The 24,638-nt window shown below is 43.9% G+C and overlaps 2 protein-coding genes across 5 annotated transcripts in view; one reads left to right on the top strand and one right to left on the bottom strand.

Annotated features, from left to right (window-relative positions):
- Positions 1–6,104: 6,104 nt before the first annotated feature.
- Positions 6,105–21,327, top strand: LOC141970930 (beta-1,4-galactosyltransferase 3-like). Its single transcript, XM_074927909.1, has 6 exons — positions 6,105–6,723; positions 14,348–14,583; positions 15,476–15,666; positions 16,776–16,898; positions 19,682–19,786; positions 20,730–21,327. Exons 1-6 carry the CDS (start codon positions 6,486–6,488, stop codon positions 20,869–20,871), a joined length of 1,035 nt encoding a protein of 344 aa, XP_074784010.1. The 5' UTR covers positions 6,105–6,485; the 3' UTR covers positions 20,872–21,327.
- Positions 21,328–22,391: 1,064 nt separating this feature from the next.
- Positions 22,392–24,638, bottom strand: part of B4GALT4 (beta-1,4-galactosyltransferase 4) — a 35,095-nt gene continuing 32,848 nt past the window's right edge. For all 4 annotated transcript variants that reach the window (XM_074927871.1, XM_074927879.1, XM_074927896.1 and 1 more), the window contains 2 exons: positions 23,466–23,570; positions 22,392–23,051 (listed from right to left, as the gene is read on the bottom strand). In XM_074927871.1, coding sequence (XP_074783972.1) covers positions 22,910–23,051; positions 23,466–23,570 — 247 coding nt within the window. In that variant the 3' untranslated portion in view covers positions 22,392–22,909. The remainder of the gene's footprint in view (positions 23,052–23,465; positions 23,571–24,638) is intronic.

Genomic DNA, 24,638 nt, shown 5'->3' with positions numbered 1-24,638 from the left:
AGTGTAAGTGCTTACTCCTTTTCCAGGAAAACACAACAGTCTCTGTAAGGGAGAATTGTATTGGTTTTAGTGGTTCTCATTTCAAGGGTACTCACTTCAGTCTTCATCTGACCCAAATGCTACAAGAGAAGTTCAAGCAAAAAGATTTCAGGGCCCTGAGAATAGTGCCTACATTATGGAGATAAAGGAAGGAGATAGAAGACAGGAGAGTATGGCCTGAACTCTGTAGTCTCATGGCATCTCTAGCTGTCATTTTGGTGACATGGTGACCATCCCCACTGAGATTGCTCTGCAAAGGTGCTGACCATAACTCCGAAGTGAGTGGTGGTCAAAACAGAGGGCAGGCAGGCAGCTCTCCATCACGAGGGAGAGGGGAAAGGTGCCACAAGCCGTTGTAGTGAAATAGCAAGCTGCCTGGCGCGACCATGCCTAAACAAGGCTGCTGCTGGTAGTGGGCAGGCCGCCTGATTTCTGTGGAGCTGGGGGACGTTATTGAGGTCTGCTCTGAGGGGTGCACCGTGTCCACTCCAGCTCAGTTGGGCCAGGCAGCTCCTGCATGCTGTCCTCTCTGGGAAAAGCCAGGACAAGCTCTTCTGACAGCAGTATTGCGGGAGAGCTGAGCACGCACACGACCAATGTGATCAAGCAATGCCCGTTTATTACAACTAAGAAAGCCCTTTTATAGTGTTCTCCCGCACACGTGAGTAACATGCAGTACAAGTCCTCAAGACTGGACAGTTAACTTAGCCCATGCTTTAAACCTTCTTATGATTGGATAAAAAGTGCCACATCAGCCTTGCCAGGCTTCCCGCCTTGTGGAACTTCCTCTTCCATCCCAACCCCTTCCGGGGGTTCTTTGTCTCGTCGAGTTTCTCCCCCCTCATTCAGGGTCACATCCTTATCGCATTCTTGCTTGGCTGAGGCTCTTATCAGTCTTGTTCTCACGCAGGATTGCTCACATGGCCATTCTCTCGCAGAAAGCCCTCTAGAATCCCAACACAGTATGATAAGACATAAGGGATCTCCAGCAAGAATGGGGTGCCACCGTCTCTCCCACTTGGTTCTGGAGGCCATGAAACCTCTCAAGAGACATTTTTCAACTTCCTTTCTCCTGGAGGAGGATCAGTTGCTTAGGACAGCATGTGATGGGAGGCAGGCAAGGGCAGCAGCTTGTGGCCCTCTGCCATACAGCCCACTGCATCTTCTGAGCAAGGGGGAGACACCCAGGAGCTGCACCAACAGGTAGGGAAGTGCAGGTTAAGACATTACGAGGTCTAGTCTTCCTAACCAAGTGCATGCTGTTTCAGTCCTTGCTTCTGCCAGTCCCTGTAAGCTACAACCCACTGGGAAAAATGTATGAACTCGCACTGGGGCACTAGATGTCAGTGCAATGGGATTGGGTAGGGAAACACCTCTAGTCTCTTGGATCTTCCTTCTATCTGGAGGAGAACGGGTGGGCCTGTTTGACAGGAGACCACTGCTGGATAATCAACAAGCCTGGGAGAAGCTAGTAGACCCAGGTCCTGTTTCTAATGCTCTCACTGATTTACTCTGTCATTTGGCCAAGGTACGTGACATCAGCCATCTGGGTTTTTTCACAAGGGACCACCTCCCAGAAACGTGGAAGCACTTTTAAGACTCTTTTGAGGAAGCATTACTAAAAATTTAGCATACTAGAGTACAAGCCGAATCTATACCAGTGTAATAAAAAAATCACTTTCACAAAGGTGTTGCTTAGAGTGCACTGTGAAGTTTACAAGCCAAGATTCTGCAAAAGGCTGAGAAAAAACTGCTGTAGCCAAAGGTACCTGAAATGTCCACCCCACTCGAAAACACAGTCAATCCTCTCAAGAAGAAGGACAGCTCTGCTTGTAGTGGCTGAAAGCTTCTACAACGCCTGTACAAGGACTAATCCTACCTTCCTCTTCCTTTGCTAGAAACCCTGGGACCTGGGAGGGCAGAGGATAAGACATACTGACTGACACTGCTTGGTATCAAGCTGTTACACCAGCACATCATTCCTACCTTCCTTGGGCCCTGCATTGTCAGGGACAAGCTTCCCAGCCATTCTGCTGCATTTTCAACAGGGATCTAGTGCAGGCCCCAGGAGAAAAAGCATGGAGGAGAAGGGGAAAAGAAAGCACAAGGAAGAATGAATCTTATTAAACACAATGAGGTACTTAGTCTCTCATCATGTTCAGTGCTGATTGGAGGTGAAATTGCACTTGGAGGGAGGGGACCCCCCTCCTTTGGGACAATCCAGAGGCTCTCGCACAAACTTAATTTCAAGCTCTGTTGAAGATGATGTTTGTCGGGTGGTTTGGGTTTGGGTTTTTTTTTTTGTATGCATTCGATTTAATTTCTCAGGCAGACGTGTGAAAATGAGAAAGGCAGACCTTTGACTGTGAAGACAGCCTGGTGCCTGCTTCTTACAGATCCAGTCTCACATTGTTTTCCTCCATCACTGCCCTCAATGAATCTGTGTGCAGGGGTTGCTAAAATGCCTGCTACCTCCCTTCCATACTTCATTTGAGACAGTTAATTTTTTTTTTTTTTTTTGCATTTAAGCAACGAGATTAATTTTTAATTCAAAACACACCCCAGCTTTCCACAGCTCTGTTTAAAACAGGAGCACTGTGACCTTGAAAAGGCTTGGACCTGCTGGCACCATGTTCTGATCTGTACTCTGCTCTCCAGTCTGTACTTGCTTGTGCTCATGGTGGTTTCTGATCCACCTGTTTCAGTGGTGGTGGCTGAAGGGGAAGGACAGGAACTGTATTTGGGTTTGGAAGGCTCCTGAGGGAGATATTCCTAGAGATTCAGCTCTCCCAGCCCGTGCAGAAACATGTGCTTTTCAGCTCCTCTGCAGACAGTTGATCTGACTAGGTGTATGTTAGTTTTCCAGTTTTGAGAGCATATATACACATGGGTAAAAATACAGATTGGTGTAAGGATGTTGCCTTTCCACCTGACCTGCTGCTTCTGCCCAGGAACCGACACAGGGTGACAATCTTTACAATAAAGCCCTGACAGCAAGGAGTTTAGCAGAGCTGCCAGTGCAGAACAGTTCCAGCAGGTCTGGCTTTTCCCTGCCTCCAATACAGATGGAGGCAGACAGGCCTTGCCCAAATTGTTCCTAGATCATGATTTCCTACTGTGACCCAAGGGAGGATCACAAGCAAAGCATAAAGCCTAAAGCAGTACCAGGCCCTAAAACAATTGCTGTCTGCAACCCCAGGTCATATCACAGAAATCTTGGTTCCTCTGTTGTTTCAAGGTTGATGCAGAGATTAATTCTTTCCTGTCTGTGGCATTGTACTCGCTGGAGCTTCCAGCAGACCAGCAAGCATTTCTTTGTTTTATGGAGGAGAAAACAATCCGGGTGTGTTTGCTGTGGTCATGGGGGCATGGCACAGGGAGAATGTAAACAGCAGAGACTCACGGCAGTGTGCAAGAAAAGCAATCTCTGCAGCATAGGGTGGGTTTCAATAAAGCGAGACTTTGCCCAGGCAAAAGAAATGTTAAGTACATTTTTTATTTTAAAAAACAACTTGAAATTAAATATGAAATGACAACAATTTGCATCCAGGCCTTAAGCAATCCACTTAAATTGAAGAATGGGTTGTCCTGCGCAGCAGAATGACAGAGGTCAAGTTTCTTATAGATGTGTCCCCTACATCTTAGTCCATCTCTGAAGCAAGAGCACTCTCAGATCCCCATATAAATGCTCTCCCCCATCTTTTTCCCATGCCACCCCATTTGGAGGGCAAACAGCAGCACTTGCTTAGCCTGGTTGGGGGCCACAGGAGCTGACTGCCCAGCTGACAGCTGCACCTTGGAGCGGGACGGGAGGCTGAGCTGAGGGTGCCTGCCCCCCTCTCTCAGGCACAAATTTCCTTTTCACTACTGTCCTCAGTGCAAACTCAGCCACTGACTTTTCTTTGAAGCCTTACAGGAATTTAGTATCTGGAAGACTTCTTTTCCTCTGCCAAATTTAAGTGACAATGGGCAACACTTTAAGAATCTCTTAAAGGCAGATTGGACTGTCAGTCCATCTGCCTCTCAAGCACGCAGATGGACTGACAGCACAATCTCATAAACCCCATCTCATTAAGAAAACAGCCAGTGAACAGATGGGTGTAAAAGCCAAAATTTTTATGGGTGGTGAGGCAGGAGATCCCTCACTGTGGAGGTTACACTGCTGTAGTTCCTCAGGCTAGAGCAGTGTGTTCATCTCAGTTCACACCTCCCTGCTCAACTCAATAAGCAACTCAGTCGGGACAGCAGCTGTGGGCTAGCAAAGAAGAGCCATGGTACAACCCAGCAGCCGCCCCTACTGTTGTCTGAAAAGGGGATTTGTCACCTGGTCTGCAATACGTCAACAAACACTCAGGGACATTGCTTATTTATTTTAGGGTTGCACAAGCCTAGGTTGAAACAAAGATATTAACTCAACAGTAAAGTTCTACTGTTAAGCAGATATTCTTTATTAGCACCGTTGGGGTCGCCCTGGGGATTCTCCACCATAAGAGCTCCCAAGAAATAACAAGGGACATCAGTTTACATATACACAGATCATACATATTCATTAGATTTCCTGGAAAGGGGTGTCTAATGGCAATGAGTTCCCAGAATTCATGTGCATAGTCCAAGCATGCGTAGTGAAAATAGGATGAGGGTCTTTGGTGGTTGAGAGATGAAGTAAGTGGTCTTCTTCACAGTGTTCACTAGTTGACCTTCTTTCCAGAGCGTGCGCTGTGAAGTCCAGGTGGCTCCTTCCTGAATCAGTAGAATTATCCTCCCTATAATACGGTCTCTGTGTCTCTCTCAAGCCCCCCTTATTTAAGGTTTTGCATTCTAGGAGTTGCCCAAGTGTCCATTGAAGGCCTTGAGTCTGATATCAGTGATTTATGTAGGGAGCCTAATGAGCGTTTTAATCTTACCTAAACAGACAAAGACACCTAAAGAAACAGTTGAGGAGTAAGAAGTCCTTGAGAAACCATTGTAAGAAGCAATACACAAGCAAAGCTTTCATACATCACAGTTCAGTCTTAATAATTGTCAGAAATTCATCTGTTTGAGGCCTTTCATGGTGCTTGGTGGTTTCCCACAAATCAAGAACACCAATGGGACTTTTTGCACTACATTTATATACAAAATTTGCAGAATTAGTAATCTTTCAAGTCCGTCCTCTCTACGATGATTGGTTAGTAGTTTACGTACAATTATAATACTGCTGACACAATACTTCTTATGCATGCTCAGGGGAATCGTCTTCACCTGGGCAAGAGTCTTCACAGGCTCACACGGAATCACAGAATCATCTCGGTTGGAAAAGACCTTGAAGATCCTCCAGTCCAACCATTAACCTCACACTGACCGTTCCCAACTCCACCAGATCCCTCAGCACTGGGTCAACCCGACTCTTCAACCCCTCCAGGGATGGGGACTCCCCCCCTGCTCTGGGCAGCCCATTTCAACACCCAACAACCCCTTCTGCAAAGAAATACTTCCTAAGAGCCACTCTGAACCTGTCCTGGCGCAGCCTGAGGCCATTCCCTCTTGGCCTGGTGCTGGCTCCTTGGCTCAAGAGACTCATCCCCCCTCTCTGCACCCTCCTTTCAGGGAGCTGTAGAGGGCCATGAGGTCTCCCCTCAGCCTCCTCTTCTCCAGACTAAACCCCCCCAGTTCCCTCAGCTGCTCTGTTCTTGCCCTATATCACGATTTTTAGTATTATAACGAGGGTGGTTCAGCTAAGGACACATGGACCTCGAGTTTGCCAAGTTGGCTGCGTGCCCTCCTCGAGGCCTAATGACTCCAGGATGTCCCCGCTTAAAGAAGCTTATCTACATGTCCTCTGATTAGGGATGCCTTTGCCTTTCACATACACAAAGAACGCCTTTCTTGGCCTAAGTATAATACTGCTACCGTGTTCTAAAAGTTTAACCCCCATCATTACCCCTCTCCCATGAGGGCCGTGACTACATCTCCCAGCATGCAGCGCGCCGCGGCGCGCTGCATGCTGGGAGATGTAGTCATGGCCCTCAGGGGAGAAGGGCGTGGCCACAGGGGCAGTCGCGTGACGGGTGGGCGGGAACGGCCGGGCCGGGCCGCCGGGAGCCGCCGGGAAGCGAGGGGGAGGGGGAGGGGAACGGTTACCGGCGAACCTGCCCCAGAGGGTCAGTCCCGCGGAGGGGAGGAGGCGTCAGGGTGTGTGTGGGAGGGCGGCCTTGAACGGGTTTTTCTCCCCTTCATTCCGCCTCGCAGAGCTTGTGGCGGGAAGGGGCGGTTGGGCTCAAAGGGCCTGACGGAGCCGCGCTGGAGGAGCGCGCTGCCGCCTCAGAAAGTTTGAAGAGGAGGAGGAGGAGGAAGAGGTCGTCGTCTCCTGTGCACAGGCGATGTAGCCCTGAAGGCAGAACGGCAGCTGGCGGAAGGCGGTTAAACTCCTCCTCACTGGTCTGATTGCAGAGCATGGGCTAAACACTATGACCCTCTCTCGTGTCGAAAATTCCTGTTTTCTGCTCTTTCTGTTTGTCTTCCAAGCAATATTTATCCTGATACTGTACCGAGGTGGACCTTCAAATGTGTTTCGTGGGTTTTTAGACTCGCGTCAGATTCTGGATTATTCAAAAACTCATGATGTGTACACGAACCTCAGCTTGTTCACCCAAGCTCCTAATGAAGAGGCTATGCCGTACTGCTCAGCGCAGTCACCGATATTTGGTAGGTATGGTAACGCTGAATATAAATGTGTATTTTTAAAAGTGGCGTACTGGTGTAATATTTAGACCAACAAAACTTTCTTGTGTCAGCTCATTTTTATTGCTTATATGAGGAAAAATATTTTACTGATCTAAAAACTTCCAATATCAGGGATTTGACTGCACAGAGATTGTAAAACAAGGGCGAAAACAGTGCATGCTGGTAATGCCAAGCAACACTTTATTTTTCTTGGTGGCCCTGTATAAAATGGGCCAACGATTGTTACTTTAGTAACTGCATACTTTTGACCTCTGACTCGCCGTAACTCCTGGGTTCTTTGTTTCAGCTTTACATCAAGCCTGAAGTTCAATATAAATTGATTAATTTAACAGATTAACTTAGCTTTAAATAGCATTTGTATGAGAATGTAGCTTGGCCCCTTGCTCTTCATGCTGATCTTTTGGCCTGTGATTGTTATGCATCTTGTAGAGTTAGAAACTTCTCCTTTAGACTTGAAAGTCTGGTCATAGGTTAATTTGTATTCACGCTAGGACCAAATTAGACCTGATCCTAGAGGCAGCATTAATCCAGCTACTGCACTACTAAAACAGTTGAGAAACTTTAAGTAAATACAAAGCCAAATGCATAAAGCAAGTTTGTTGGTAGTAAAGTGGTGGATCTTCATATGCACTTCACTTTAAGTGCATATGAACTTCACTTAAAGTGCATACTTCACTTAAAGTGCATATTTAAGTCTTCCACTTAAGTAACTAGTCTTGAGCTCTACTTAGTAGTTGCCCTGCTGTTCTAGGGAAGCTGATCACCACGCGTGGAGCGCAGTAAGAGCAAATGGCTGACCTTGGTTTGCAGGTGGAAGTCGTGTGGAAAGCCAGTGGTGTGGTTACTCTTGTGTGAAGTTGCTTACTTTGGTTAGAGAACTCTGCTGGGATGCTTTGCATGAGCCTTTTTAGACTGCAGTCTTCATGATGATGCTTGTTCTGTCAGGGAGTTTTCTTCCTTCCTCTGTCGCTGAAGTTAAATGAAATACGTGCAGTATATACGGTGAAATTGTCTGATAACTTTTGGGTACGTGCTTCAGCATTTTCCTTGGAAACAGCTCTACTAAGTTTATACTGAAATCTAATAGTACAGAGCCTTTTTGCCCAGGTGCCCGTTGTAATGGTCTTAGTGCAATCTCTGTTCATTGCTGGCTACAGCCCATCAGTTCTTTTGGGAAGCTACAATTCTGTGTTTCAGCCTTAATTGTTTTATTTGAAAAAGCACAGTAGAAACGTGCCCTGCTTGACTCCACTACTGATGAGAATCCGCTGTCCTGAAAAAGGTCAGATGAGAGAGCTTTGGTCTTAAAAAAAAAAAAAAAGAAAACCAAACAAAAGTAGGTGCAATGCTGTGTAGCTTGCCTGCAAAACCTCAGATAAGCAAGAGGAGGCAGATGGAGGAGGCATATGCAGAGTAAAATTAGACTTGTCAGCGTTCTTAGCGCTGTGAAATCTTTTGAAGACCTCTTCTGCCCATCCCTGAGGGTGCTGAGAACAGAGGGGATTGGCCAGCATGTGCTTACTTCGGAGCATAAATAAAAACAATGTTAGTTATAGACAGAAACAAACGCTAAACTGACTGGGAGGGGGGGAAAAAAAGAAAAAGAGGTGAAGTATTTGTGGAAGTTTTGCTGCATAAAAAAATTAGAGTTGAGCATGTGAAACATTATTCGTGTGAAACGATCATTTGGAGCATTGATACTGATTCAGCTTGAGAAAAATGAGTGCTACAACTTAATTTTTACTCAGTGATATTTCCCTTTGAGTACAAGAAGTCAATATTCCTTCTGGTATTACTATATGCCAGCCTTTTCTGGGTGGTTTGGGGTTTTTTTTACCCGAGAAATGTGTGCTGCAAGATAGTTGCCCTGTGTTCTGTATGTGATGGGTACATATGAATAGTTATATAAATACTTCATAAATGTCTTGATTGGTTGTTATCTTCTCTCATGGGACTAATCTTTCTTGGAAGCGTTACATCAGAGGGGATGATGCCTTTTAATACTAATTTCATAAACTCCATTAAATGAGATTTCAAATCAATTCTTGAGGACTCCAGTCTCCAGTTCAGAGCTGGTAATAATTCACTGTGTCCACTCCAAAGTGTGTTAAAGTAACTGGAAGAATGCCAAATGACTTAAATGTTTTCTGCATCAGGGCTTTTATGAAGTGCAGCACTTTTTCCACTTCTGTATATAGTAGATCATTTTGATAACTGAATGTAAGGTCAGCTTGAGGCTTATTTTCTTCCTACCTCCTGAATCTACAGCATCTTGGTTCTTCCGGGGCTGTGGAGTAAGAATTGAAGTCTCATTGCTAAATGGCTCTGCCTTAGAGGAACTAGACTCTTGCTGACCAATGTTACTTTTTTAACACTTAGTGGTGTCCATTGAACCTTTTGTGACTAGCAACTTGAAAAGCATTGTACTAGATATTCAGTATCTTCATTAACATTGAGAATAATTAGTCAAGTTCCCTTTAAGGTTAAACTTACTACACAAATACCCAGTTGTCTGTTTCCTCCTCCTGTGTTTTGGGGGTTTTTTGAAAAAGCAAAGTGTTGATATACTAGAGTTATGCTTATTCAAACTTAATGAAGTAGCATTTAAATTCAAAATGTGACTTTCTCACATTGCATGAAAGATGTGTTGTTTTGGATCATCTCTTCTTACCAGGAAGAAGCTTGATGCTAGAAGACTCAGATTTCTATTTTTAAAAGGTACATGGCATACATGGCATGTGCTGAACAAGTTGGTTTGGCCTTTGAGGACTTTAATAGTTGAAAGTTCTCCCTGTGATTGTGCTGTTTATTATTTGCTCACGCTATGGAAGAATTTTTTTCCAAGCCCTTCTTACAGTAGTTACTCCCTTTCACTTCCCATCTCTCATAACCTTTTCCTGACTGTGACCATCAGTTGTGGTAATGAGTAGCTCCTGCTGCATTTCCTAAGGGATGGTCTAGAGTTTCTTCACTTAGATTTAAAGAGAACTAAAAATGTGGTAATGCTGAGATTTATTTTCAGCTGCAGTTGAGGCAACTTTGTATTCTGTCATTAGAAACCGGTGCTTAAATTAGGGCTGTTGGTCTGCTCTTTTTTTTTTTTTCCCCCCCCCTTTCATTCAAACAGTGGTAGAATGATATAAATACAACTCTGTTAATGTAACGTGGTGCTGCACTTTCTTGGTGAGGTATTAATCCATGCTACTGTTCCCATTTGTTTAGCTTGTGTAAATTCTGCTTATTCTGGTTGAACTCAGTAATTATAGCTGCTAACTCTAAAAGTATAGCAAGGAGTTTAGAAGTTATGTAGTTTCTTAAAATGGGATAGATCTGGTCAAAATAAATAGATCCCCCTGATAGTCACATGTGTTGCTTAGAAAGTAAAGCAAGCAGGGAGTATGCTGTCACTGGCACCAGCTAACAATACAGACGGGGGAATTGTGAGTTTTAACTTTACACACTACAGTTTTATATTAATTAAACACCCTTTGTGTGATGGTACAGGCACAGAAGGGGTTTAGGAACCAGGCTACGGAGAAATTGATTGGACACATCGGGGTGTCGATTCTGTACTTTGTCTGAATTGGGATCCTGTGCTTTCTCGCATGTCTAAGTTGGGTTTTTCCTCCTTTCCCAAAGCTGCACTCTAGCAGTTTTATTTTTCCCTATTTGGTTCAGCCTGCAACAGCTCTGTTCATATTTGGGATTTAATTGGATTACAGTGCATTAGCCTTTGGTTAGTTGGGCAGGAAGGAGACCTGAGAGCCAGAATTTAGGTTGTAGCCAAGGAGTATAGGGCAGCCAGAGGCTTTGGGGATATAAGTCAGACTAGCCTTTTCTCTGTTTCCTTGGCATGTACTCGATTGAGTTTCCGAGCTGAATTGTTTGATGTAGGGAGCCAGGCAGCTTGGGAGAACATGACATCTTGAAAAACCTGAAAAATGCAGGTTATTACCATCATGAATCATATACTTGGATATGGAGGGAGGTGACAGGAGTGAAACTACTGCACATTATCTTTCTCATAGCCTTATGTCCAAATTTAGATTTGATTTTTTGGAATTTAAGGATTATTGCTACAGAATCTTAGTCTGCAATACAAAGAGCCCTGATTGTATTATAGAAAATAAAACTCTGCCTTTGTGGGAGAACCAAAGAGATTAATTCCCTTTCTTATATTCTCCTTGGAGCAATGATTTGTAGTTGAAATCCGGTCTGAATATAACATTTCTTTAGCATACTCTAGTTGTCATCAAATCAGTGGTTAATGGTGATTTAGTTAAGAGATCTGATAATCAGGGAGTTCATGAATCTTAAAAGCAACATAAGCTACAGGTTAAAAACAACATTGGATTGTAACGTGGTGGTCTTAAAGGCAGAAAAGGAAACTGTCTACGTAGAAGTGGGTAGTAACTTCATAAAATCTTAACTGTAAATGTGACGTAGATTCATGGGCCCACAGCATGATTCTTTGAAGAACTACTCTTCCGTTTCAGGTACGGCAACATACTCCAGTTTCCTACTGAGGGTGACACAGTCAAAATCAAATTCCCCCTGCATTTGAGATACATAGGGAAGGACTGAAAAGTGATAGTTGAGTCAACTATTGCAAGATCTTGGTGACAAGCAAAATTCAGGTTTTCCTTTTCAAAGCAAACAAACAAAACCCAACCAGCCAACAAAAACAAACCATGAAATGGGATTGACGGTGGCTAGACCTTGTTGACAGTGTGAGAAATGAGATGAGTGGCTGTTAAGACTGACCATCAGGAAATGCCGTTATGTTGAAGAAGAACCCCAAAAGCCAGTGGAGAGATACTGCTTCCTTCTGTGTTGGTTAAACAGGATGTGGGTGAATGCAGGCTCAATTTTTTTCATTAGAATTGTAGCAGAGACTTGTAGCAGAGGCTGGAAGCAGTATCTACTGGACTCACCTGCTTAAATGCTTGACTTAAGACACACCTGTGCCTTTCCCTACTCAAAGGAAAGCTACTAAACACCAGGCCTAAATATATGCTTTTTCTCTCAGGTTTCATTACCTGAAGTTTTTTTGAGGGAATAATTTATTTCAGAGGTTCAAGAGGGAGTCTTGACTTACAAGATACTGAAAACTTGCTTTAAGATAGCATTAACTATAAGCTTGGAAGGAAAACCAAATGTTATTTAAAGCTATATGAAACAAAAACCCAGAACTTGCCTCACTGGCTTCTGGTGGGAAAAAAAAAAAAAAAAGTTGTCTTTGGGTAGCATGGCCTGCAGAGAATTGTTGGTTCTACTTAAAGCTGTCATTTGAATCACAGCTTTTAACTGTGATTTAGGTGAAGGCTTCTTCCTAGTTCGTTTAAGTAATAGATTTTTTAAAATCTTGTTTTGCATTTGTGCTTTATTTTCTTAGAAGTTGATAGTGGTTGGAAATGATTAAGACACACTGATTTGTGTATAAATTTAACTCTTCTGCTAGTTCTAGAACCTTCTCTCACTACCCAGAAGGACGGGCGTTTAAATAATTGTAAAATTTATTTATTCTTATTGTAACAATATGAGACTTGTATTAAAATGGTGATTGACATTTTATATTCTTTTTTACTTGTGACTTGTCAAGATTTTTTCCACCTGAAGATTGGGAAGAATTGATATAAAAATGCAGATTTTTTTTTTTTAAAATTAGGTAAAAACTGTTTAACATATCCATTTAAAATTGAGGTGCTGAGTAGAGGAACTATCATATGTAGTTTCTCTTGCTGCCCTGTGCCTGTTCCTGAAAAATGTGACATCTCTATTCTTCCTTCTCAGTTCTGTCATCCACTTCTCCCCAAAAGTACTGCCTGCTTATCACAGGATATATAATTAAATAATATAGCAAGTATAGCCCTTGTGACATGTGTTTATTACATCAAATTGAACTTGAAACTTGTTTTTAAGTTAAAGCTAACATTTCCTACAGTGTTTGTATTCATCCAGATTTTAAACTATTTCTCACCCAACCTGCTGAATATCCTTTTGATTGTCTTTGTCCTCAAATCTCCTCTGAAGGAAGCTTAGAGACTTTTTCGATATGAGTAGCAAAAGCAGGTATGTCTGTTCATCTTGATTAATTTTTGACGCTATTCTTAAAATGAATACATTTGTTCAAGGATCCCACCTAAGCAGCACAAGACAGAACGTTTCCTTGTGTAGCAGGGAAGAAGCGAGCTGTGCAGGAGCCCGGTGAGACTTGCTGGCCATGCTGGGACTCAGGATGCCCCTGGCAGGTCACCTGCTGTCCTGATGCTGAGCCCGCACCCTGTGCCCTCGCTGTGGGAGGTGCCAGACGCACTGGAGGAGTTCATTGTGTGGGCACATCTGAGCGGCGCTGTTAACTGTTCCGTGGTAGGGCTGGTGTCGTCAGGGCTAAACATATGTCACTGATCTAGGAAGTTTGAATGATGTTTCTCATAGAAAAACTGGCTGCTCATGGCCTGGGTGAGCATATGGTCTGCTGGGTCAAAGCACTGGCTGTATGGATGGTCCCAGGGGGTGGTGGTCAATGGAGCTAAATCCAGCTGGCGGCTGGTCGCAAGTGGTGACCTCAGGGCTCAGTGTTGGGACATTTCTGTTCAATATCTTTACTGATGATCTCAATAAGGACCTAGAATGTATCATCAGTGAGTTCGCAGATGACACCAAGGGAAGTGGGAGTGTCAGTCTGCGTGAGGACAGGGAGGCTCTACAGAGAGACCTGGATAGATTGGATCGGTGGCCACTGTTAACGGGATGAGCTTCAAAAAGGCCAAGTGCCAGGTCCTGCACTTGGGCCACAACAACCCCCTGCATGGCTACAGGCTTGGGGAGGAGTGGCTGGAGCTGTCTGAGAAGGATCTGGGGGTTCTCATTGACAAGCAGCTGAACATGAGCCAGCAGTGTGCCCGGGTGGCCAAGAAAGCCAACGGCATCCTGGCTTGTGTCAGCAATAGTGTGACCAGCAGAAGTAGGGAGGTGACAGTCCCTCTGTGTTCTGCACTGGTGAGGCCACACCTGGAGTGTTGTGTCCAGTTTTGGCACCTCAATACGGGAGAGATCTCGAGGGGCTGGAGCGAGGGCAGAGGAGGGCAACGAGACTGGGGAAGGGCCTGGAGAATAAATCCTGTGAGGAGCCATTGAAGGAGCTGGGGCTGTTCAGTGTGAGGAGGAGGAGGCTGAGGGGAGACCTCATCACTCTCTACAGCTCCCTGAAAGGACATTGTAGAGAGGCTGGTGCTGGTCTCTTCTCACAGGTGATAAGTGACAGAACAAAAGAGAACAGCTTTAAACTGCAACAGGGGAGGGTCAGACTGGACATTAGGAAAAAAATCTTTCACAGAAAGAAAGGTCAGAGAGTGGAATAGGCTGCCCAGGGAGGGGGTGGAGTCCCCATCCCTGGATGTGTTTAAGGGTCGTTTAGATGAGATGTTGGGGGATGTGGTGCAGGGGAGAGCTTTGTAGAGTCGGGCTGATGGTTGGACTCTATGATCCCAAGGGGCTTTTCCAACCTGAATGATTCTGTGAAGGCTGAGAAACATCACTGATCTTACTTTTTTTTTTTCCTTTTTCCTGTCTCTCCTTACAGTTGGTCCGTTAACCATCACCTTCAGGGTGCTCCCTAGTGAAAGAACGATCGTCAAAAAAAATCCTTTTGTTCAGGCTGGTGGCCGCTACAGGCCACCTCACTGCTTGGCCCGCTACAAATCAGCCATCCTCGTAGCCTACAGGAACCAGGAGAAGTACCTTCACCATCTTCTCTACTATATTCACCCTTTCTTGCAGCGCCAGCAGCTCAGTTACAGTATCTACTTGATTCAGCAGGTAAATAGAAATCAGATGCACCTGGTGGTGTAGCCGAGCTTTCCCAGTTAAAGTTTAGGTTCTGAACAAGAAATGTGAATCTTTGAATGTGGAAATACCATTTGATGTGTGGGTCAAGCGTAGGTCAGTTATATGCTGGCCCATCTCCATGGTTGCTAATGATTGAAATACCATACCACTTGTCGAGATTGTCAGTCTCTTATTGATTGGTTCTGCCTTCCCCCCCCCCCCCGCTTTAGAGGCACAAAGTTGTCATTAAGTGGTAACTTGTATTTTCAGCTGTTCAGGAGTTGAAGGTGGTTGGCCTGTAGCTTGTCAGAGTGGCTACTGAGCAGAACTGTTGAGACTAAATGCAAAAGTGAAGTTGGGTAGTTTTAGTCTGTATCAAATAAAAACATCTGGCTCAACCCTGCTGTGGGGCAGCCTGTGTAGGTCAAACAGCCATTTTTAACTGACATGGTGTGGCAAAAGATCAGTGGTGAGAGAGCAGGTTTTGGATTCATTAATTAAAAATGATTGTTAGCTGGGGGGGAGAAGCAGATTTTTTTATTTTACCAAGAGATTTTTTCTCATTTTTAAGATTTAATAAGCAGTAGTCAGGGCAGAAGTGTTGATGTGCAGCTGTATACCTGAGGATTGACTTACTGGTCTCTTAAAAGTCAGCTGCCTTCAGGTGCCCACAGTATACACCCCTGACACACCAAAGCTTACAGTTGCTGAGAGTATTGTGAAGAGAATGGGTGACATTTTCAGTCTGGAGCATGAAATTCGCAGCCAGTCCTGATTCATTGCAATGTCATTCAATTGAATAAGGCATTTTTACTAACATAAGGTTTAACTGAGTTGTCCTCCTTGTTGTTCTGGTGAAGAAACGATTGGTTTTCTTTTCCAGGTGGGGAATGGTACATTTAACCGAGCAAAGCTGCTTAATGTTGGTGTCCGGGAAGCCCTGAAGGATGAAGACTGGGACTGCCTTCTCCTGCACGATGTGGACCTAGTACCTGAGAATGATTACAATCTCTATGTTTGCGATGAATACTATCCCAAGCACATGGCTAGTGCCATGGATAAGTTTCAGTACATGTAAGTGCCTCTAATTGCTCTGAATGTATGTATTCTAGCTGGCTCCATTTCTGCACAGAAAATAGAAATGAGGACAGTGAAAGATACAACCTTTACGAGGTTTTACTGTTTGTTAGTTTTGCAGTAGTGACTTCCCCAGAAAAGGGTATTCTTGACCTATTGCCCTGGTTTCAGCTAGGATAGAGTTAATTTTCTTCCTAGTAGCTGGTACAGTGCTGTGTTTTGGATTCAGTGTGAGAATAATGTTGATAACACACTCATATTTGAGTTGTTGCCATTAAGTCAAGGATTTTTCAGTTTCCTGTGCTCTGCCAACGAGCAGGTGCACAAGAAGCTGGGAGGGAGCATGGCCAGGACAACTGACCCGAACTAGCCAAAGTTCCATACCACTGAACATCACACTCAGGATATAAACTAGGGGGAGCTGGCCAGGAGGAGCGGGTTGCTGCTTGGGCATCGGTCAGCAGGTGGTGAGCAACTGCATTGTGCATCACTTTTCCTTTCCTGGGTTTTATTTCTCTTTGTTATATTCCTTTTCATTACAATTATAATATTTTATATTTTAATTATTAAACATCACTTATATCAACCTGTGAGTTTTACTTTTTTTTCCAGTTCTCTTCCCCATCCCACTGGCAGGGAGGAGGAGCGAGCAGCTGCAGGGAGCTTAGTTGCTGGCTGGGGTTAAACCACGACACCTACATGTGCAATCCTGAACAGTTCCCTATTCTGCTGTTAGCTCAGCTTGGCACATGACTGGCAGATTTCTGTTTGCCTTTACTTCCAGAAAGAAAGTATAGGGTTGGGAATTACTGGATCATGTGGAAGAAGTGTGATAGGATGCAGATATTTTGAACTGACTCAAGGATGTGAAGTTCAAAACTGGTTTCACTTTGGTCTGCTGGAGTGAAGGGCGGGGGAACGATGCAGGGGATGGAACATGATAGGAATTACACTGGTTTTGCTATTTTGGGTTTTGGCATTGTAATGACAGTGTCTATAAGGTATGCAATTAATACATGTGTGACTTGGATCACATTGTTAGCTTGTGGAGGACTGGTATTAGCCTCTAATATTGATGCTTTTGTGTTTTGTTTTTTTTCTTTTAGTCTGCCGTATAAGTCCTTTTTTGGGGGTGTATCTGCTCTGACTCCAGAACATTACATGAAAATGAATGGGTTTCCAAACACGTACTGGGGCAGTGGTGGTGAAAATGACGACATTGCTACAAGGTACTAATGCACAGGACAGGCTTAAAATAGAACCAGGCTGGCTAGTGAAACATGTAGCACTACGCTAAGGAAGGATCTAAGATGTTGTTCCCTAACAAGCTTGCAGTATCATTATAATCCAAAATGCTGTTGACATTGGGTGTGGTTAATGTCAAAAGATGCTCAGAATCTGTGAATCCAATCACTGTGTGCTGGAAGGACAAAGCTGTCCTCAGACTTCGGAAGGCAGAATGTTACTTCACATCCCTGTGCCCTCAGTCGCTCTGGAGTTAGTCCAAGGGGTTATCACCAACAATAGCTGACAAGTGACTCCACTGAGATTAGCAGCCCCGAGGGAAGGAAGGAATCTGCAAGCCTGATGAATAAGAAAGCCAAGGAGGTACTTAGTGAATCTCAGACAGTTGGGAATTTAAGTTATGCCACCTCATCACCAATACTCAGAATTAGGGAACACAAGGCATTCTAACTTCTGTCTTCCGTGCTGGGTGATGGAGAAGCCCGTGCATAACTGTGAGTCAGTGACAGCAAGATCTGATGGTTTTTTTTCTTATTCTTTAGTTGCCATGGCAGCAGCATGATATAGACCTGAATACAATGAGTTTAGTTCCAGGTACTCTGCCTAATGCAAATTCTTCAAGTACAAAATCATGGCGGTAGCTTTTTTATTCAGCTCTAGTTGCACTGTGCACCTTCATCATCCTGCACTGATGAATTCAATGTCTTGCTCATGGGCAGTTTATAAAACTAAAGTAACAATGAAGGCCTTGTGTCTGTTTTAGACTTTCATGGTGTGATAAGTTACACGGTTTCGGTGGAATGTTCTGTCTGAGAACTAGAGGAGATTTTACAAAGCAGTATTCTTCTGGGAATTGAAAATCAGATTGTCTAACACAGAATTCTTCCTTTTCCTTTCAGAGAAAGCTAACTAAAAGGGTGGAGGATTGTTTAGAGACTGAGCATTTACTAAAGGAATGGAATGCCAGGAAAATAGACCTTTACATCAAACACTACAATGCTGGGTCTATTCATCTGTTCTTAGTACAGCTTAGGCAACTAATGTGGTTTTCAGTACCAGTGGCAGAGTCATGCCAGTTATGCCTAGGAGTGCACTTTAACAGAAATCTCTTAAGGCAAGGAGATTATGTAGATCCCAAAATAGCCCTTTCTTGAAGGAAGTAAATCATATGTTGTTTCTCTGAAAAATTATGCTAACAATTAGCAATGTTCTGGCCCATAGGTCCATGGAGACTGTGGACAGTGCTTGTAATGATTTATTCACACACTGAAGTCTCAGCCTGCAGAAGTTAGAATGAGCTGGCTGGTTTTCAATGGCTAGTTTGATGCATCTACTGGGATTTGGATTTTAGAAGGTGCTCAAGCACTTCTTCCATGTAGCAACAAAATTAATTGGTATTTGAAACTGGATGTCAAAATGTTAAAACAGGGTAAAGATTTTTTTGTTGGGATATTGCTTATTAAAGCAGAGTTAATGAAAAAGCATTCTGGCTACTGCTTATAGTTGGCAGACTTGAGTAGTCTATATTATTAGCCCTAACAAACACCAGGATCTGTCTTTTATTAGAAGAAAACCCTACTCTAATTGGAACCGCTTAAATGTTAACATTACCAACTACAGGAAGTCTGTTGGGTGGTTCTTAGCAGTAAAGGAATGTATTAAACTAAAACCATAATATGAAACAACCTTTCAGTATAAAAACTGTAACAGTAAAGCTAGTTATAGCGTTGCTTTTTCTTGTCTTTTTGATTGAATGTGCAGTAATCAGAAAAAAGAAACCTTGTCTTCAACTCTGAAATCCTAAGTGTGTCATACTGTCAACAAAGTGTTATAATCATTTGATGGCTCTAGACTAACAAGTATTTTCAGTTCTGTAGCCTCTTTCAGCTTTATAACATGCCTGTGTCAGCTTGCTGCTGTACCAGATCTCAACGGAAGGCAATCAGATGTTGCAAACATGCCAGTTAGATAACCTCAACCGAGCAAACATTCACTCTTATGTTCACAGGAATTTTCTCTGTGTAAGAGCTGCCCTGTGATAACAAGAGGTTTGCTAGCCCTAGCACTATTATAGGCGCTCTTTATTGCTAAACTAACATAGCTGCCATCAGCAACAGGTTGCCTGAAAGTCACCCAAAAAGCTGGTTTTAAGCGCTCTGTTCTGGAATTCTGAGCCTTTTTTTCTTATCTAACTGTCCTTCAGTGGGCAGCTCACATTTGTTTGTCTGGTGCCCATGTTTATCACTAACCTGTTATGAAGCCAGTCCTCCTAATCAGGCCCTGTGAATGAATGGCATTTCTCAAAGAACAGGGAGGCTTAATCTGGATCTGAAACTCCAGACTGGCTTCCTGTCAGAAACTGTGTTTAATTTGTTTTGGGTTTTTTTTTAAGTTTAGGTGATAGACCTCTAGGGGGTAAAAGTCTGTTCTTACAAGGAAGTGAAAATAATGCCTAACTGTCAGATTCACAGGAATGGCTCTGGAATGTTCTGTATGCTGTTGTTCATTCCCTGCTTGCTATAATCCTCTTTGACAGGGTACAAAGCATGCTGCAGCTGGGAGCTTTCGAGCCCAAGCCTGGTTAGAACCTACTAGAGAAGATAATGTACCACTGTTATCTTCTCTAGTAGCTGCTCCCTTCAGCTTCTGCATTTTGCTTTGATTGCATTAAGCATTGAAAATCATCTCCAACTTTGAACTTCCCTATAACTAATCTTAGAAATGGCATCTTTATGCCTAAGCAGATATTTTCTTTGTTGTTTTAAAGGATTCAGTTAGCAGGAATGAAAATAGTCCGGACGTCACCTCACCTTGGACGCTACAAAGTGATGGACTACAGTGGAGAGATGGAGACCCAAGAGCCTTGGAGGAGGTAACTGTTGGGGTGGGGGGGGCAGTGAGGAGGCTACTCAGCCTTGGGGCAGGTTGACTGTTACCATCACCTTCCTCAGAACAGGCAGAAAGTATACCTGATGCTGCTGCCTGCTTTTCTGCTTTAATGTGGCTATTTAAAGAAGGCTCCCAGTCAGTTTCAACTGAATCATTCTGCTCCTCTCTCTGCATTTGAAGGGTTTCTTCTCATTTCCTACTGTTAGGGACACGTGCCAGCTAGGAACCTAACACATTTCAGACTTGAGCATCAAATTATTCAGGGGATAAAAAAACCACTGCCTGCCTTGTAAATAGGGAGAGCTCAGTTTGAAGAGGCACTTTGTAACACCTTCCCTATAATAGAAGCTTGCTCTTCAATCCGTGTGGATTTACAGCATGCCCTTGAAATACTGAAAAGCAGTATTCCAGTTCAAAGACCTGAGGAAGGTGCTATGAGAGACCTTAGCAAAGAGGCAGTTTTACATAAAAGAGCTGGAGGAGGGTGTGGTGTCAGGTGTGGTGAAGGCTTCTCATACCAACAGTGCAGCCTTCCCTCTATCATCTCAAAACTGTTTCCATAACTCTTATTTTAAAACCTCCCTCCAGCAGCCTGTACAGCACTGCTGCAAGCCTCTGTGGTGCACTCCCAGGTCGAAGCTGCTGCCAGTTTCTTGGGGTTTTTTTACAGGCTGTTGTTGCCACCTGCCTGGTCTCCCTGTCTAATGAGGTTCCAGTCAAAACTGTCCTTCTTGATTAGAATACTCAGCACAAATTTACTGTAATCTGTTTAGGCTTATAAAACGCCACCTTTCTCTAGTCTGTAATGTGAAGAATTTCCCTGGGGCTTTCCCACGAGCAGCTTTCTTGGGAAGACTGTTTCTTCTGCAGTTTCAGCTGCAAACATCACTTCTTTTATCTAACGACAGGTATTCTTCCTTCTTCAGGCCCCCTTCCCGCCACAACACCAGGAAAACATGGAAAGATGATGGAATGAATTCATTAGAATTCAAGCTCCTTTCCAGGACAAAGCATCCCCTTTATACCAACATCACTGTGGACATTGGATATGTTCCTCCATTTTCTTAAGAGAATGAAGACAAAAGCTGAGTTTGGGCTGATGGCAGCATGCACACAGGCATTCAGCCTCTACCTCCTGTTGTGGGGTCTGCACCACCTGAGACGAAACCTGCTGTCTTCCATGCATTTCACTTCTGTTTAGGACTTAGAAGAAAAGGCTTCAGGAACAGCGTATGATGGCTAAGAAATAGTCTGTGGCTTACTGTAGAACTAACTACTGAGCCAGACCCAGCCCTCAGGCCTTGAGGATCAAGGTCTCCTTGTAAGCTGACTCAAATCTTCTGGAACCTTTGTTCCACAGCTGGATAGCTCTGGCCTGCTTCTGTACTAAAGTGTTAAATCCGGATACAAGCCATTCTGTCAGACAGGCCTCTGAAATGCTGTATTTTGAGGAAGTGTTGAAGCCTGCTATAGTTCTGTAAATACCTTTTGTGAATTTAAGTACAATAAATTGAGTTACATGTTTGGGTTAAGATTTTCTAGAATATCTAATAAAGGAGAAAGTTGCCCTGAAACTAGAGAAAACCAGAGCTTAAGCCCTTGGTTTTTTTCTGGTGCAAACCATCAGTGCTTAAATGTTTCTAGTGTAGCTGTAAGTAGTTCAGGCTGAGACCTGCAGCTGTCACCTAACCTAACCTCCTGCTCAGAGTAGGGAAATTAATTTCAGCTGTTGTTCAAACATTAATTAGCCCTCAGGGTTGATCCATCTTCAACAGAAAATACTTCTGAGAAGTTAAATACTAGTTTTTCTTCTAAGTCTAGCTGTGACCCTGGCAGGAATGCATTTGTGCTTACCTAACTGAGGCTGACAGTGCCTGCCCAAGCCCTTGCCCCTTCTCTGTAAGGCAGGCAGTAGCACTGCCTACCAGGTCGTTGTTTTGTCAGCATGACATAGGGTATTTTGGCTTGTTACTTGTAGATACAAAAATCCCCTGTTCACTGAAGAGCTGCATCTATCCCACTAACACCTCAGAACTTAAAGTTTGTCTTATCTACAGTTGGAATAATAAGTCAACCAGCCAGAGATTCATTCTTCTATATTACAGTAAGCAGAAGTTGCTTTTTGTCATGCAGTTCTTAACACATTGTGTCCTAAAAGACTCTCCCAAGCCTGGCTTCACATCTACCTGCAAGGGATCTGTGTCCAGCAAGTGGGTGTAGAGTTAGGTATAATGCAGTAAGGAAAGTGCTCTAATCAAGATTTTAGCAGAAATCCTGTAACACAGTAGAACAGTTAGTTATCCACAGACTTTTACCAGTCTTCTAAAAGAAGGATCAAAAATAATAATGAATACAAATGCGCACTCTACTAACAGTGCGGCCTAAAGCACTAAAAAAATGCAGACAGGAATTTCTTTCCATCTGACAGAGTTGGCCAGTGTATTTCCTCCCAGATCTCTCCAGAACACCACAGCCTGCAGCAGAACTGAGATGCTTTTGCCACAGGACACTTAAGCAGTCCCACAGCAGGGAGAGCTGAGCTCACACAGGACAAGAGAAGCCTTTTGAATTCAACGGAGTGTATTTATTGAGAGATTTTCAACATCTCCTCCCCCATTACCATTACTGCCCTTCCCTCACACATAAGCAGCCCTCAGATGGAAAAAAATAGCTTTTCTCAGCAAGTTTGTAGTTGAAGAATTCTTGTGCTTTTAATGAGAAAAGACTGTCCTGTTCCTTTTGAAGTCACAGCAGTGTTGGCAGTGCTAGGCAGCCTTCCCCCTACAACAAATAAGTTTAGGAACAGTTGCAAGAACAAATTTTTTTTCAGGAGACTTAGTTCAAGTCCTTCTATGGACCAGCCCAAACAAGGACACTTTTGCAAATGTCCCAACAGAAAGTGCACAGAACATGAGGTCCTGTCCCTTGGGTCAGTCCATCTCTCCAGTTCTCACAAAAGGAAGGTCTCAACCAATCAATCAGATGCTGTGAAGAAAAACTTTCACTCCTGAAGGCCTCTTTCACACAGAGCACCAGGAATCATCTGCTGGAACAGCCACCAGAACCAAGACCTGTTGCCATTTCCCATAACCTGTGGTGCTCACCCTTATGAGATCTTGGGCTGCACGCTGAAATCCACTGTGATGTTGACATACAAAGGGTTATGTTCCACTGAGAGCAGTTTATATGAACAAGAGTTCAGCCCATCTGTTTTCCATGTTCTAGATACCTGACGTAGCAGCTTCATCCTGAGGACAAAGAGGAGAAAATCTTCACTGACATGCAAAGGAGAGGAGGTTGGAGCTCTTTCCCACTACTGGGAAACTTGGAAGCAGAGCTGCTGCCAGTCTGTATCTAATGGGACCATGAAGTCATGTTTTTGCTGTCCTCAGCATGGACAATCAGACATGGGGAAGAGTGTCCTCTAGTTTAATTTCTGAAATCACGTACTCAAATCAGATCCACATAACTATAGCTTTGTAAGTTTAAGGAACATCATCACCCTGTCAGATCTAGGCAGACCTGTACACACTAGCTGCCAGCTGTGAATGGTGGTGTCACAGGGGTGTCCCCCAGAGCCTTTGGGTACCGCAAAGACCGTGGCCCCCGTCTCCTAGCTGCATACCAAGACAATACAAGCTGGAACACTGTTCTTGACTTACCTCTCTCCATTCTCCTCATTACCATGGTCTCGTTTGTGGAAGATCATGGTGTACCTGGCTACATCAGCAGATGGCCTCACCACTCTCATCTTCTGCATCTCAACCCTGGAAGAAACAATAGTGCCATGAGCAAGACATCACCTATAGACAAGCTCTTAAGGAAAAAACCAACATTTGGAGACTTCCATCTCTTGTAGGTGCCATGGAAGCAAGCAGAGAACTATAGGAAACTCATCTGCATCCCTTCCACAACCCACTTTGCCAAAGAAATGGGGCTCAGAGTTGCATTTCTGGAGAACTGGTCCAATAGAGTGACACATACCCCCTTGTTTTGAACGGAAGCAGGTAGCTACTACAGTACAGGTCATGGAGAGCTTTAAACACACATTATATGACAGAGTATGTTTAAATTGGTATTGTCTGGTATAGTTTCTACTGCCCTGGATTAACCTGGGAGGGCTGTAGCAACAACTTCATCTCAGCTCCTGCAATAAGCCCCTATACTTGATAGTTCTTCAATTAAGAAAAAAACCCGCTTGTTTTCTTTTTTAATAGTTGGTAGACAGCTGAAAGGTTCTTATTTGTTCATATGGAAGAAAGTGTTTCTGCCACTGTTCTCAAGGAAATATAAGCCCCATGCATGGATTTAAGTGTCTGGCATCAGGCACTTGGAGGTTTTGGCCTTATTAAATGTATCTGTGGAACACAACAATTTTGCTGTCAGCAGAAAGGATTAACTTCATGACACTGGAATTAAGGAAGAGCCCAAGTCTTTACTAGTCACATCAGCAGCTGAAAGTGCAGTAGAAAACCAAGACTTGAAGAAATTGAGCCCCTTACAGGTTTCCAGTGACTGTAGCAGTAAGTTATCAAACAAATACAACAAACGATCTGAAAAAAATCTTGCGATGCACCCCTGATGGGCCCAAAAGAGCCCATCACATTGACCAGAGACAGAACGGTAGCACCTAAGAGGACTCCGGCCTGAGGTGTTGAAGATACAGAGGGGGCTGCTGCCATCTGCTGTCTCCGCTTAGGAAGGCCGCCACCCACTGCACCAGCCCAGCCCGAGATCCACCCAGGAGGAAAGGCACAAGCCGAGCCCAGTTGTGGTGTGCGCTCTGGGTCATACGGTTTCGTTTCTACCTCAACAGCTGCAAAGTTACAAGGCAC

This window comes from Athene noctua, chromosome 1, assembly GCF_965140245.1.
Source record: "Athene noctua chromosome 1, bAthNoc1.hap1.1, whole genome shotgun sequence".
NCBI lineage: Eukaryota > Metazoa > Chordata > Aves > Strigiformes > Strigidae > Athene > Athene noctua.
The sequence above is the reverse complement of the archived record's forward strand: the minus strand, read 5'-3'. Positions and strand labels throughout refer to the sequence as shown.